Source organism: Manis pentadactyla, chromosome 10 (assembly GCF_030020395.1).
Source record: "Manis pentadactyla isolate mManPen7 chromosome 10, mManPen7.hap1, whole genome shotgun sequence".
Classification (NCBI taxonomy): domain Eukaryota; kingdom Metazoa; phylum Chordata; class Mammalia; order Pholidota; family Manidae; genus Manis; species Manis pentadactyla.
The window spans coordinates 29,120,942-29,136,650 of NC_080028.1; the positions used below are offsets into that span (position 1 = coordinate 29,120,942).

Sequence of the window (15,709 nt, forward strand, 5' to 3'; positions counted from 1 at the left end):
CATGTTCTCACTTCAGGGCCCACTTGTTCTTTCTTTTAAATCATTTGCTCTCATGCTTGATTTAGGTCTCTTCCAATGTCACCTCTGTCCGCTTGATTTATAAGTAGCTCAGTCCTTGTTTTTCAAGTGAAATAAAAAAAAAAAAAGAACTTCGGTGGCTTTGCTAACTAAAGTAATAATCTGTTTGTAGGTTATTAATGTATTTGTATCAATATTATATCTTATTTGGAAAAGGTGAGTTCGGTTTTTGGACTTTAAAAAAAGGTTTAGCTTAGATGGTTTTGATCTTTCAAAATGGCTTCTAAAGTAAAATTATACTTAATGGAAAAATGCTGCCCTTATCAATTTTCTAGTGGTAATCAGCTGCTCTCCTTAAGTAGTATTGCTGATAGTGAGCAATGCGAAGTTATCAGCCATAGTTTCTGCTTAGCACTCCTATCTTCAGTTTCCCAAAGTGTCTTACAATAAGCCTGTCATGATAAGAATATTTTTTGCTTAGTGTTTATTTTCTTTTCAGGTATCTTTTGTTTCAAAAATGAAATGGTAAATGTATCTAAGTGATGAGATACAGCATAATCATCTATTTGTCCTATTTTTGATGTTTTAAAATAAGTAGAAATAACTAGTGTAAACATAAGTTTTAGACACAGTGATCATTTTACCAATACTGTCATTAGTTCATTTTGAATAGTCATCAATAACAGTAGTTTTTTAGTTGATCAGAAGGATATAGGCAGGATTGAGTTGCATGCCTTTCATAGAAAATGAATAAAAGCATTTTAACTACTGTTCTTTAAGCTTTTATTAGATGTTTAGCCCACGTTACCAATTTCTGTCCTTTTCTCTGAAGTACAGTCTTTGTGGATCTTTTGGTTCTGCTTTGCAAAACAGAACACATTTTCTTAACTGCAGAACTTCATTCTTTTAATCTTTAATATTAATGCAGATCACAGGTAATTTGAGAGGTGCAAAATCTTTCTCCATAGTTGTTTCTTCAAGAACCAGTATTTTTTTTGTTTTTTGTTTTTTGTAGCATCTTACATCATTAGTAGTCATAGAGCACACTTTGTAAAATAAGTCTATGTAGTTTTTAACTCATTCCACATGTTTTGAGAACTAATTATCAAGCATTTTAACTTACATGCCTTTTGGGACTACCATGAAAACTCTCGATTTTTAAGAAACTTTCTCTTTTGTTCTTGTAAGTAAAAGGAAGGACATGATCCCAAGGATGAGAAAGTCAGATGAACCAGCCATGTGGAAAACATAAAAATGACTGATTCTGGTTTTGATGTGTTAACTCAGTCAAGTCCCCCACTCCCAAAAAAAAAAAAAATTGGATAATTACATGCCCGTAAGCTCTGTATTTTTACTGATGGAAGTCTGGTGACTCATACAAGAATCATTTATTGTCCATTTGTCAAGGAGATTTAATCCTTACATGTAATATACACTAACCCTGTTGTAAGTACCTCTGCACTTAGAGTAGATTGTCATTGCTGTTGTCATGCGTGGACACTTCACAGAAGCTGTTGGAGGCATATAGTCAATGTGATTTGCATATGGGTGCAGGTGTCTGTATTCATTTACTAGATTCTATTTATTCAGTGGTAAAATCAAAACCACAGAAAGCTAATACTCTCTTGAGTTTATTTGCATAGGTTAGATACACTAAAATTCTTCCAGGATTAAATTGGTGTTTTATACTGTGTATTTATACATAGCTGGTAGTTTTAGTTCTGATTTTAAAATGTAATAAAGTGTGATTGGTTTTATATGTAGTCTAACTAGATTTTTTCTGTCACTGTAGAAAATGATGAAAGATAATAACTTAGTAAGGCATCTGGATGCTTGTGAAACCATGGGAAATGCTACAGCTATTTGTTCAGATAAAACAGGAACATTGACAATGAACAGAATGACAGTTGTTCAAGCTTACATAAATGAAAAACATTATAAAAAGATTCCTGAGGCAGAAGCTATTCCACCAAATATTTTGTCCTATCTTGTAACAGGAATCTCTGTGAATTGTGCTTATACATCAAAAATATTGGTAAGGTTTCTTCAGTAATTAATTTATAAATGAAAATTTTTGAATATGTAATATAATGATTAGATTATATACAGTTCTTCAGACCTACCATTACTGTCTATAAAAAATAAGAAGTGAAATGTATTGTTTTTAAATATTCATATATGTATGTTTCCTTGATAACAGTTTGTATCACGAGATCTCTTGATCATTGTATATGTTGTTTACTTGTATTTTTCTCTCCCTTTAAGTTTCCTGTGTTTAGAAACTCTCAGGAATTAAAACCAGAACAATTTAAATTTTAAATTTTTGAGCTGCTTTTGTGAAATACCAGGCTATCTTATTATAGAAAGTCAACTTTCAATTTTCTAGAGAAAGCTTTGAAGCCAGATTTCAACTTAAAATTATGTTTGCATATTCTGGTTATATGTTCTGTTTGGTTTCTCAGTAGCTTTTACATATAAGGTGACCTTTAGACCTGTTGGAACTAACTCAATAAAGTAATTACAGAATTATGCTACCTTAGGATGAAATATTTTCAGCTTTGCAAGCTTTAAAAGTCTTAATTTACATCATAAAGCATGCAATTGAGTTGATATGTGTTCTGGTGATTTATGGATAAAGACTGTGAACAAAATTAATATTGCAAGTTGTTTAGTGAAAATATGTATGAATTGGATACTTGGACTGGAAAATTATAGGATCTTGGTTCTAGATCTAGCTTTGCCTTTTACTAGCTTAAAATTCAAGCTTTACTATCTTCAATTGTTTTAAGTAAAGGTGGTCACATCTCTTAATTCTGTTATGATGGTTGTATAAGGTGGTATTTGTAAAGAAACTATGAAGGAAATAAAGTTTATATATTTAAGGCAACAGTGCTTTATCTTAATGCATATACTTTTAAGCCATAAAAATATGTAAAGTGGATTTAATTTTGAATTATTTTACATAAATGTTCAATGAAAATAGGATGGGAAAAGGAAAGGAATCAAAAATATTAAGTCCCACTATGTGTCAGGAACCAGCTTTAAACTTTACATGTCTTCTTTCACTTAATTCTTGGGTCACAAGTGCACCTGGAGCCAAGCACCGCAGCAGTGTAACTCGCCAGAAGTTCACACGAGCCAGTGACTGGCAGGGCTGAGATCAGAATCTGTGTCATTCTCGTCCCAGAGAGTCTTTCTCCCTCACTTTTCTGTCTCCCCCTTTGAAATGCTAGTATTAGTAGAAATTACCTGCATGATTTTGTTTTAGAATGTCCAATTCTGTTTTACATTACAGATTAAACTGTTGTAGAGAAAGAAGATGATACTAGTTTCTAAACCTTTTTGTCTTATAGCCACCAGAGAAAGAGGGTGGATTGCCTCGTCATGTTGGTAATAAAACTGAATGTGCCTTGTTAGGACTTCTTTTGGATCTAAAACGGGATTATCAGGATGTTAGAAATGAAATACCAGAAGAAGCACTGTACAAAGTCTACACCTTCAATTCTGTGAGGAAGTCCATGAGCACTGTCCTGAAACATTCAGATGGAAGTTACCGAATATTCAGCAAGGGTGCATCTGAGATAATTCTGAAAAAGTAAGAGTAAAATACTTAGATGAATAAATTGCTCATTATAGTTGCTTTATGGAATACTTACTATGTTGTTATTGTTGTTATTTTCTTTTTTTGTGGACATCAGGCATTTGATAGGACCTCAGAGCTTTTTAGTGTATTTTAATGGTATCCAGATATTTGTTGATGGTATTCTGCCATTTTTGTACCCTAGCTTTTATTTCTAAATATTTTGCTACAGGAAAAAAAACCCGTTACATTCAATCTGGTAGATTTAATAAACTAGACCTTGGTATTTGTTTTTAGACATGTTGATTTAGTTGTTATAGAGGATCATAAAAAGTAAAAGCCTCTTGTGAAGAAAAAGTCAAGTTTATATCTTCAACATTGCACTGTAGATAGTAGACAAAAAATGTATGAATGAATTATAGATTAACTTTTAGGATAGCAATTATAGACTAGCTTTTAGGATAGCAGTTAAAACTAGATCTTGATAATTCTCCTTTTATATTAGAGTGGAGTTTTATCACATTTATGCTGCTGCATTGTCATATTTAAGTATCTTGTGTTATTACCATTTTGAGTGGTAATCTCTTTACTGTTTTTCCAGACCAGTAGTTTCAATTTTGACATTACATGTTTATGTATAGTTTCCCTAATGTTTATCTGTTATGACAGGTATTGAAATTATTTTGGTTCCTTGAAGAGCAATTTTGGAAAATTAGAACTCATTTGAAATTAAAACATTTAAAATATTTTTACTTTTAATTTGCTTATATGTAGATTATAATCCAGTATTATTTTAATGAAAATGTGACAGATTATAGTCTAACAGGTTTAGCAGAGACAGGTATGTAAATATTTTATTGAAAAGGCAGCATATGACAGATGGGTACAAAAAATGAGATCGTATGATGAAAGATGTGGCATTTAAAATAAATTTTGCTGTGAAGTAAGAACATGTAGGTGAAGGAAACCACATTAGTGGAAAGGATGTGGGAATACCAAAGCCATACTAGGGGAATAGTTAGTTGTATGGTTCAGCTGAGTAGTGATGGGCTTAGTAGCACACTGGCCCTATAGAGCTTTCTTCCCTTCACTGTATGCTAGGTTATCTGATTTCAGTGTGAAAGGTTAGAAAACTAACTCATCCATAGCTTGTTTGGGTAGCAGATAGTACAGGGGAGATTTTTTAATCAAAACTGATTAGGCTTTGACTCTTCTGCAACTAACTAGCTTTGGGATGTCTGGCAGATTTTTACTTAGCTTCCATTTTCCCCCACTGACAAAGAAGGTGATGACCACTGACCCTGTGGTTAAGTAGAATAGTACATATGAAACATCTTGCATGGAGTCTGGTGTATAGTGTCTGAGGAAGAAGTAAGTTTTCAGGTGAGATTTTAGATTTACATTGAGATTATTGGGTGTAGTAGCATTGATGTCTTGGATGGGCAATGAGGAGGCAGCTTTTAGTCTTGCTTGCAGTGAATTTAGGATACTCGTGCAGTATCTGAGTGGAACACTTAAGCAGTGATGTAGGGCTTTGGAAAACAAAACAAGATGTGGATTTGGGAATCACCTGCTTTAGAAGCAGGAGGAGGTGGTATCACCAAGGGAGAAGAGCATACAAAGGCAATGCAAAAAACACACTTTACATAGGGAAGTATACAGTGTAACTTTTATTTACTACATAATTAAATGGTTGTAGTTGGTGTCACTGAAAATAAATCTATTTTGGCATTATCTCTCTCATTCTAATAGAATGCTTATTTTAACAATAAGTTATTTTTTTTCTTTCATGGTTAAAACAATATAGGTGATGAAACAACATCTCAGGTAAGGGGTGGATTGAACTTGGCTTTTTACTTTAAAAGAAGAAAATATTTGTGAATTTTGTGTTAATTAAAATTAATGTCTAAATTCTGTACCAAATTGGACAGGACTATATAGTTTATTCTCCTCTGCCACTAGGGGTTCTTTGTGAAAATTTAAAAGCATTGCATTTCCAAAAAAGAAGGTTAGAGAATATCTAGAGTAACTGACAAAGTAGAACTCCAACATAAAAAGTAGAATTGCTTCGTAAAGGGGAGGGTGAAAAATGAATATGATGCAAGTCTGTATGCAATGTAGGTAATTTCTCTAAATTGCAGATATAGATCCCATGATTTCTAGCCCTTCCAGTTCACTTAAATGGCATTAACCATTATTTTTGTTAATTATTGAGTTTGGATTCAACATTTCCTTTTAGGTGTTTCAAAATCTTGAGCGCTAATGGTGAGGCAAAAGTGTTCAGACCAAGGGACCGTGATGATATTGTAAAAACTGTGATTGAACCGATGGCGTCAGAAGGCTTGAGAACCATATGTCTTGCATTCAGAGATTTCCCAGCAGGAGAACCAGAACCAGAGTGGGATAATGAAAATGATATTGTCACCGGCCTCACGTGCATTGCTGTCGTGGGGATTGAAGACCCCGTGAGACCTGAGGTGGTGAAACGTCCGTGCTCTGCATGTGTGGGATTTCTTAACCACAGGGCTCCAGGCACTGACTGCACCCAGTTTTCTAGAACAGTCTTGGTGTTTGTGATTGTATTTTTTTCTGTATGAATCCAAAATAAATGAAATAATAGTGCTTGTGATGTATATGATACCTATTTATGGGTTTTAGCTAGACGGCTTCTCTTTAGGATCTTATGTGTTGATAGCACCATAACCTAGCACAGTGCCTTGAACAGGGTAGGTTTTTTTCAGTTGATGTTTATATTAAATTAAATGATAGATGCTATTAAGTTATTTGTTTTCACAATCTCTAGGCCAGCATTGTCCAGTAGAACATTCTGTGATGGTAGAACTGTTCTGTGTGTTCAGTACAGTAGCCACTCATCACATGTGATTACAGAATTATTTAAGAGTGAATGGTAGATGGTAGTGCAGTATGAGTTAGTATTACCAGTGTAGTATGAGAATCAGAAGCAGCAGCTGATTTAGAGACTAAGGTAAATTCAGGCTTGAGTTTTGGAGTTTCAAATGCTTATGAAACATCCAGGTGGATCACGTTGACCAACCTTTGGTTAAAGGAAAACCAAAGTTTTATATATTGATTTATGGCTTAAATCTTATCTTAATACAATATTAGATCAGGGTGTCTACAACTTCTGTCCTTTGGAAAATGTATTGCTGTCATCATGCCCTTGGCATTGAGGTTGATGGAGAGCTTTATCTTTTTTTAAACAGTAAGTGGCACTTAATTTTTTCAGTATCATAAAGTGAGACATGGGTCCTTTCATAGCAAAATGAGACAGTATAATATGAAACAGCTTTCTCTGAGTGAGTATTCTGGACCTTGCAGTTCTGATGTAAAAAATCTTGATTAATTACATCTAAGGTAAATCCAGCTTTATTGCACATGCATAGATAGGTACTTGAACAAGATACTTGGCATCTCTTCAGTTTCTTATCTGTAAAAGTAGAGGCAGTTTGTGAGTTTCAACTGGAAGTTTTTGGTGGTCAGCAGGACATTCATACATGTTAGTTTGTCTTTCTTAAATATTATTTGTCCATAGTTTAACCTGAGATCACCCAATCATTGAGTGCTTAGACGGACAGATTTGGGTTGCTTTTTATCTCAAACGAAGTAACAGGATATATATTACATTTATACAGTATTATACAGTATACCGATGTTTTCAGAATCAAATACTGATTTTTTTTTTTTTTAATAATAGAGGTAGGTATAGTGTGAAAGCAGAATTCTGTCTAGGTAGGCCATGAAAGCTTCCAGAGATGTTATATTTAAACGGTCTTAAAATAGAAGTCAGAAACAGCTTAAGGCCAAATTTAAACTTCAGTCATATTAACTTTCCTATTTGTGTGTGTGTAAAATACTAAGTATTGAGAGAATACACACCAAACTTGGTTTCTGCTTTCCTTGAAATTATAGGTTCTGTCCACATTGGTGTTCATTCCACCAAGTGGTGAAAAGTAGGCTGAGCTGAGTAGCTCTTCCATTTAGGCACTCATCTCAGGGTTTGTCACTTTCAGTGTATTTCCCTCATTTATGTTACTTGCATGGCCCCTTGGCATTTGCATCTGCCCTAGTAGAACCAGTATGGGTTTTCTAGGTAAAGAAACTTTACTAGAAGCACAGGCACAGAAATAATACACAGGTTATTCATCTATCAAGTTATAGATAGTAGAGAAAAATTTTAGATAAATCTAGAAAACTACTCTGACACTCAAGTGTGATACTCTTTTATACTGAGAACTTGGTTTATGGTATAACAGTTGAGGAATCATATATTTTTAAGAAAATATATTAGAAAAAAAATTATTTTTTCTTTAAAAAAAAAAACCTGTTGTAGTAGTTCAGGCAACAAGTGCAGGTGAGGTTTGAAGGAGAATCTAGGAGTCATTGCCCTGAAGGATGAATAGGGTGAGGGAGATGGAAGAGGTCGTGTAACCCTTAGGTTTCTGTTAGATGGGTCGGTGTAGAAAATGTGGTCTCCCCTTTGGACACCCAAATTCTGCGTCCACTTCTCTGATGTGTGCCTCTGAATCTGACTCTCACAGTAAAGCAGAGAAAGATGTAGATTTGCAAGTTATTAGCACATAGATGTTAGACAAAAGTATAACAGTAGGTAAAGATAAGGAGTGAAAAATTAAAAATGAGCTGCCAGTAACCCTAAAGAACACCAGCATTTTACATTTTACTCTGGTGTCTTCTGGGCACTAAAACCAGAAAAGAATTGCCTAATGGTTGCCAGTAGGGGGTAAAGTGCTTTAAAAGACCTTTGGTAATTAATGCAAATGATAAGTAGGAGGACAACTGAAAATGAAGACTGAACTAGGACTGTGGCAGTAGAAAGAGAGAGAAGAGATTGGAATTTAATTCAAGAAATTTTGTATATCTTGAGATGAAATTAAAGTAGTCATTATTTGTGGGACTCTGAGGTAATGCATAACTGTTGAGTGGGGTTTTTTTTCTAAACATGAATTTTTTCTGTGTAAACCAGGTACCAGATGCAATAAAAAAATGTCAGAGGGCTGGAATTACTGTGCGGATGGTCACTGGTGATAATATTAATACTGCTCGGGCAATTGCTACCAAATGTGGTATTTTACATCCTGGGGAAGATTTCCTATGCCTGGAAGGTAAAGATTTCAACAGAAGAATACGAAATGAAAAAGGAGAGGTAAGGGTTTTTTATTTGGTATATTTTTAATATATTTAGGAATTTCATGCAACAAATACATATTGAATATGCACTGTGTGTTAGGCATCACATATGGGTAAATGCAGCCTGCACCTTAACAATCAAAAACACTAGCATTTTAGGAGGTAGTAAGGGGATAAATGATGTGTTAGTCCTAAAGGAAGTGAGCACTTTTTTTTTCAGTCTGTCTGTAGTCTAATTTCAGAAGAACAGTATGTATCAGCGAGTACTGGGAGATAAGTTTGCAAAGGTTGATATATGAAACATATTTTAGGGGACTCCAAGGTCTCTGAGCTTTTTACCCGAAGTTAGAGGGTCTCCATTTTCATAGGCAGTGGGAAGGTTTTTCAACTGTGATCTTACATATAGCAGTAGTTCTTTAACTTGACTTTGCATTCCAAGTGACCTAGAGCTTTTTAAAACATAGATTGCTAGGCTCCACCCCAGAGTAGTAGTTAAGATAGGCATAGGGCCCTGCTCCAGAGTCTATATTTCTAGTAAGTTCCCAGAAATTGCAGGTGCTGCTGGTCTGTTAAGCCACAGTTGAGAACCACTGATAACCTATGCCAGATAGTTAATTTGAAATTAAGAAACTAGGTTTGGGCTCATTTTAACTTGGACACAAATTTACAGATTGAGCAAGAGCGAATAGACAAGATTTGGCCAAAGCTTCGAGTACTTGCAAGATCATCTCCTACTGATAAACATACACTGGTTAAAGGTGCGTATATTTTACAATTATTTTCACAATTTCTTAATACAGACGTGTTCCTCTTCCTAAAATAGTAATAGATACTGAATATTAGATTGAATCATGGTTATCATCTTTTCTAATAAAACCTGAATACAGTTCTTTTTGATACCCTGGGTGGATTGTGTTTCTCTTCATTGACTAAAGTAGGATATGACTCCTAATGTAATCTTAGTTGCTGGAATTAATCCTTGATCGACATCTCCACAATTTCCATTTCCCTTCCTCTGTTTAACTTTATTTTTAACTTTGAGCCTGTAAAACTGGCTAGTCAGGAGAGTCTGCAGAATCATTTTATTAATTAAAAGGGAATATTTTTCCAGCGCAGATGTTTGCTTTTATTTCAGGTATAATTGACAGCACCGTCTCTGAACAACGCCAGGTGGTAGCTGTAACTGGGGACGGTACAAACGATGGCCCGGCACTAAAGAAAGCTGATGTTGGATTTGCAATGGTAGGAACTTACCTGTTTGGGCTCTCAGATATAATTTACTCGCTGGGTTTTTTGGTTCGTTGGTTACTAAATTGCTATTGATTTTAAATACTGTCCATCAAGATTAGTTTGAGGGATAATATATAAGCCTAAATTGGTTTATAAGTCTTAACTAATTTGTATGCTACCTTTATTTGATGTTGTGAAATCTGGCTGAAAGATGACTTCTTTTGAATAGTTACAATAAGATCATACATTTACCTTGTACTCTTTGAAATATATAAATGTCTGTCATTTCATCTGAACCTTACAACAATCCTCTCAAGTAGGAGACAGACTTGGAACAGTTAAGTATATTTAAATTAAGAATATAATTGAGAATCTTCCCCTCAACTGGAAATGTCCCTTAAGAGTGACTGAATGTCATCATTTCATACAGAATTGGTATAATCTTTTCTGATTGAAAAAAGTCTTTCCCCCAATCCTAATTTAGATTTGATTATGTAAAGTGCTAGAAATGTCCAGCATTTCATGATTTCTTATACTGTAGCCATAGTACTGATAAAAGTATTTACAGTAAAATGGGTATCATAAAATAAATATGCTACATAAATGTTTAATGATTGAAATTAGGTTGTTGTATCTCTGAATCTATTTCTTCCATTTTTTCCATGTTAGGATGAATTTTTGTACCTTCAATGCCATAGAAAATTTTAAATTCTACTTAACTTCATTTTTGGAAAATACAGGTCCATAATCACAGTTCTCAAATCCAAAAATCTGAAAATGATGTTTCTTTCCTAAATTTGAAATAGACTTATTTCAAAATTTAATCTGAACTGATGTGAGGATGTTATTTGTTATACTTTATGTGAACATTTGTAGGCACTGTGGAGATATTAATGTGTTTGTGTGGTTGCTCACCCCCTCTGGGAGTGTGATAGAAGATACATGCCTCATTACCTTTCTAAAATGGGAGAGACTTTGAATTCTGAAACAGTCTTGGCCCCAAAGGTTTCACATAAGAGGATAAGTATGTGTATCAATGTTTATTTCCACAATTTGTCCCCTGATATTTTGCTGCTAAAATAGGAGTATAGTAGAATCACCACCATGGTGGCAGCCTTTCAACAGAAGTGAAGGAGATGAAAAAAGGGGAATATATGGGTAAAGTGCTCTCAGCCAATAGTTAAACCAAGAGATCCCTACCATACCCTATGCCAGAAAACTTAATACACTTGGTAGTACCGCATTGGTGTGAACTTGTGAAGAGATTTATGTGCTGCTCTGCCGCTGTAGGCGAACAGGTCTTTCACTTTAGGACCACAGGATCACTCGCTGCTGCCCATGAGCACTTAACAGAATTCTTACTGCCACCGTCACCTGGACAGCTGACCAGGAAGGCATTTACATACAATGCATTTTAAAATAGAAAACAGTTTTCTTCCCGAAACTTAAGTGTTTAAGGTAGATACTAAGGTTTTAAGTAAATACTGGTAAATAAAGCGATACAAACAAAAACACAGTAGAGGGGCTGCTTTTTTTGATTTTTAAGCCCATAACGTTTTAGGCCTATTGTACCACTTTTTTCTTTAGGTAGCACAACCAAAAATCTAAATTTATTTTTTAAATACAGAGAAAGGATAAGTGCTTAGTGACTTGGACTTGAAAGCAAGCTTTTGCTCAAGCTTGAATTTACTTTGTGTGTTCAGTTCTTCAATTTCATATTTTAATGCTGAAAGACAAAATTATTTGTCTTGGGCTTTTATTAGATACCTACAAGAAGTTGCTATTGATTAGTCCTTTCCACACTTTTATTTTTCAGGCAGAAATAGCCCTTTAGAACACTATATATTCTTCCCCTCCCCCTCATCCTTTCTTTCTCACGCTCGCTCACGCTATCTATATATAGAGAGGCACAATATGTATATTTAGCAAATTCAACATTAAAATAAAATTTACAACAGTAAAGTAAGAGGTACAAAAGAACTCTAATGTAAATACATAATTAGCTTGCAAAAGAGGTCTGGCGTTTCCCCTTATTTAGCCACTCCCCCTAGAATTCATTTAGATGGCTGGCCTCTGTGGTACCTTTAAAATATGATTACATTATTATATTACATTATTCTTGGCCAAATGAGTTAACCACACATACAGATATTTCTGTCATCAAAGACTGAATGCCATGGTGTATTTTAATAACCAAATACATGTATGGTAGTAAATCTACCCTAGGGTAATCAAAATACTGTCTTTAAACTTTGGATTAATAAGGGATCCATTTGTTTATTCTACAAGCATTATTAAGAAGTTGTTTTCAGTATTCTTGTCCAGAATCACTAGAGGTGAGCAGTTGCTGCCTCCTATAGCGTCAGCATGTAAGGAAATAGAATTGAAAGCTTAGTGGCAGCCATTGAAAGACTAATCTCAACACACTGAGTGCCTGGAGGAAGAAGTCCTTGATCTGTCTGTAGGACTGGGACAGGTTTTCTGGAGGTGCCATTTGAGCCTCACAATGGAGAAGAGCATGTAGAAAACTAGAGCCAAGGGAGTCTCCATGAATACAAGTAATTTAACAAGCTAACATGAAGGGGTGAGCACAGGGAGGGTAGGCCAGGAGCTGCCTGAAAAGGGCCTGACTCCCAAGGTAAGGGATTTGGTCTTTTAACCTGTAAATCATCACTTCCCAAGTGGACTTCTGATGGAATAGAAGAAATTTGGAGGCTCACTGCATGTTAGCGTACAGCTCAGAGAAGTTCATAAAAAGCTGTGTAACTTTTTTTGGTATAAAGTTTCCCATATTTGTTTGACTATTCAACTATGGAACTAGTTTTTATTTGAGCACTGCTTAACATCTTAAAGCTACTTTTTAAATATTGAAGGATTTTGAACATGAGAGTGATGAGATTTGCATTTGTAAAGGGAGAAAGACTAGAGGCAGGGAAACCTGTTGAGCTTAGATGTGTTAAATATGTTGCACATTGAAAGTAAAATACTCAGATTAGGAGCTAGAGACTAAAAGTATAAATTAAAATTGTTCTTCATTGACTATTTCAAGAAAAGCTTAATTTTTTAAAAAACTTATTATTTCAAACATAGCATTTCAAAAGTCAGATAGTTCAGTGAGACTTAATACCTAAATCCCCTACCACACGTTTCTTCCAGCTAATTTTTTGATTCACTATTTGTTACTTCTCACTAAGATACTGATTTAGCACTTTCACAGGCACACACATTGCTTTTACCCTTGTTTGCATTCATGCACAACCTATTCTGTCATTCTTCTGGCAGAGTTACATATAATTTTGGATAGATCGATCTGTGACCTTTATTGTGATTGAAAATGCTCTTCTACACTGAGCTAGGTGGATCGACTGTAATTACTCTTACTTCTTCACACAACTCTGTATTCCCTGTGAGTTGTCTTTTTCATTCACTTTCTTTTTAGTTTTATTTTTTCAGTTTGAAATTTGGTCTGTTTATTTATTTTGCTTAGTTTTTCTACTGTGTGCCCAACACTAATTCATCACTACATTCTCCTTTATTTCATCAGAGACATCTGGTGCTTTTACTAATCTTACCTTCTTAGAAATACCTCTCCCAAATCTTCTGATAGTCCCAAACTGGACTGTTTGCTCGGCATGCCACACACCTGTCTTGTTTTTCTCCGTATCTAAGTATTCTTCTATTTCTTTCTCTCTTATGTTGGATCCTGGATTCAATGTCATCGTCCTTTGGTTTATTCCCTCCTATAGTAAGTAGAGCTGTCTCCTTCAAAAGCTTCCTGAAAAAACACGTTCATGAGAATTAAGCTTTTTTATAATGTTTATGACTAACCTCTCCATCTTCACTTTTTTTTTTCCCTTTCTGGAGATATGTGTGTCTTTCTTTTCAGTCCTCTGAAATGTGAAATGTCATGGTGATTCATCTCAGAGAAACTTTCTACTATGAAAACTCACTTTCTTCAATTTTGTGTAATTGTCTTATACCAGTCTTATTTCCTCTCCACTCTTTCTTTGTAGAATACTCCCCTGGTTTTTGGATTTCTTGGACTTATTGTCTTGTCTCTTTTTTCCTCTTTACCATACTTTTGTCTTCTTGCTCTATTTTCAGGGATAGTTCCTCAACTTCTGTTGTTTTTCATGTCTGGGGTCATAGATTTAATTTCCAAGAGTTGTTTTGGATCTCTGAATTTTCTTGTTTTCATTGATGTATCTTTTACCTTTCTATGGATTTAGTTTTTTTTTTAAGTAAGCTTTTATCTCTATAGAATCTGCATCTCCATTTGCCTTTTGGTTTAGTCTTTGCCCTTCAGGTTAGTGCTTTCCTCCACTGTCGGGTGATACTTGGTTGTCTCTACATATTTACTGATGGGAAGCTGAAAACCTGGAAAGCCTTTGGCCTGTATGGGCTCGCTCTCAACTGGGAGCTCCTCAATAAAGTGATCTGGCTTGGCCATTTCCTCTCCTTAGGGTACCTTGAATTTGCAGTATTTTTAGGTCTTTAAGGATGATCAGATTTCCCAGAAAACAATCTTCATATCTCCTGCCTTGAGGGCAATCCTGCATATTGGCATTCAGGGAAACAAGAAGGAAGAGTGGTGGTCTCAACATTAAACAGTTACCAGCTGATCTTTTTCAAAATAGCACCCCTCTGCTCAGCAGTGCTTGGTAGCCTTCAGCCTAGACCTTCCCTCTCTGGCAAATCAGCAGGCAGTCTTCTACCAGGTCAGACGGTATGGAAAATTGCCTGGTTGCATGGACTTGGGGAAGGGGTCTGAGGATCTAGCTGCCTTTCCTTTTAATTTTGTTATTAATATATAACATGCACACAGAAAAGTCTAAGTAATAAGTAAACAACTGAATGGGTTGTCACACGTGGACAGACCTGTTCTGTGCAAGGCAAGAAAGAGAATATTAGCTAATCCTCCAGATGCCTTGGTCACAGTCCCTTCTAATTACTACCCTATCTCTCTGCAAGGATAACCAGTATTCTGAAGATGGCTTTTGTCTGTTTTTAAACTTTGTACATAAGAAACGTATGTTATATACTTGAGTCCAACTTCCTTTGTTCATCGCTTGTTCATCTGTGTTATAAAAAGAAGCTGTGGTTCACTTACTTTTATTAATCCACAACTTATCAATCCATCACATTCTACTGTCGATGGACATTGTTGTCCTTAGTTTGGACCTCCTAAGTACCTCTGTGTCTTCAGTAGACTTTACAGCTATCGTCCTGTTTTTCTTCACACCTTCACCCCTACTGCCAGTGCTGTTTGGTACTGCCAAGTCCTGAGCCTTATATAGGAGAATTCTCTAGTACAAAAAAAGGCTACTTCTGTTTTCCCCTCCATTGGCTTAGAATTCAGCTCTCTAGGGTCAGCTGAATTACTTTTTATTTGGTTATCTGCTTTCCAGCCTTTTAAGATGATTTTTTTTTTTGCAGTATCCTTTCCCACTTGCTCTTTTGTTTTTTTGTGAGTTTGTTTTTTATGATATCTTTTTGTATGACTTTTAGAAAGAATTTGGGTAATGCGTGTGTCTATTCCTCTTTTTTTTTTTAACCCCATTTGAATTTTATTGTCAATGTCTCATTGTTTATATTTGATTTCTATTAAGATAGCAAGTCTTCCTGAGAAATAGCATAAACCAACTGTACTACCTTTTACAGTAAGTTTAAGTCAATTATTAAGTATACTGATAAGTTTTTGTTTATTGTATATTA

At 35.0% G+C, this 15,709-nt stretch overlaps 1 protein-coding gene across 13 annotated transcripts in view; it reads left to right on the forward strand.

Annotated features, from left to right (window-relative positions):
• Window positions 1-15,709, forward strand: part of ATP2B1 (ATPase plasma membrane Ca2+ transporting 1) — a 126,323-nt gene that overhangs the window by 92,826 nt on the left and 17,788 nt on the right. For all 13 annotated transcript variants that reach the window (XM_036890086.2, XM_036890088.2, XM_057486520.1 and 10 more), the window contains 6 exons: window positions 1,811-2,053; window positions 3,372-3,613; window positions 5,838-6,075; window positions 8,601-8,780; window positions 9,435-9,522; window positions 9,900-10,006. In XM_036890086.2, coding sequence (XP_036745981.1) covers window positions 1,811-2,053; window positions 3,372-3,613; window positions 5,838-6,075; window positions 8,601-8,780; window positions 9,435-9,522; window positions 9,900-10,006 — 1,098 coding nt within the window. The remainder of the gene's footprint in view (window positions 1-1,810; window positions 2,054-3,371; window positions 3,614-5,837; window positions 6,076-8,600; window positions 8,781-9,434; window positions 9,523-9,899; window positions 10,007-15,709) is intronic.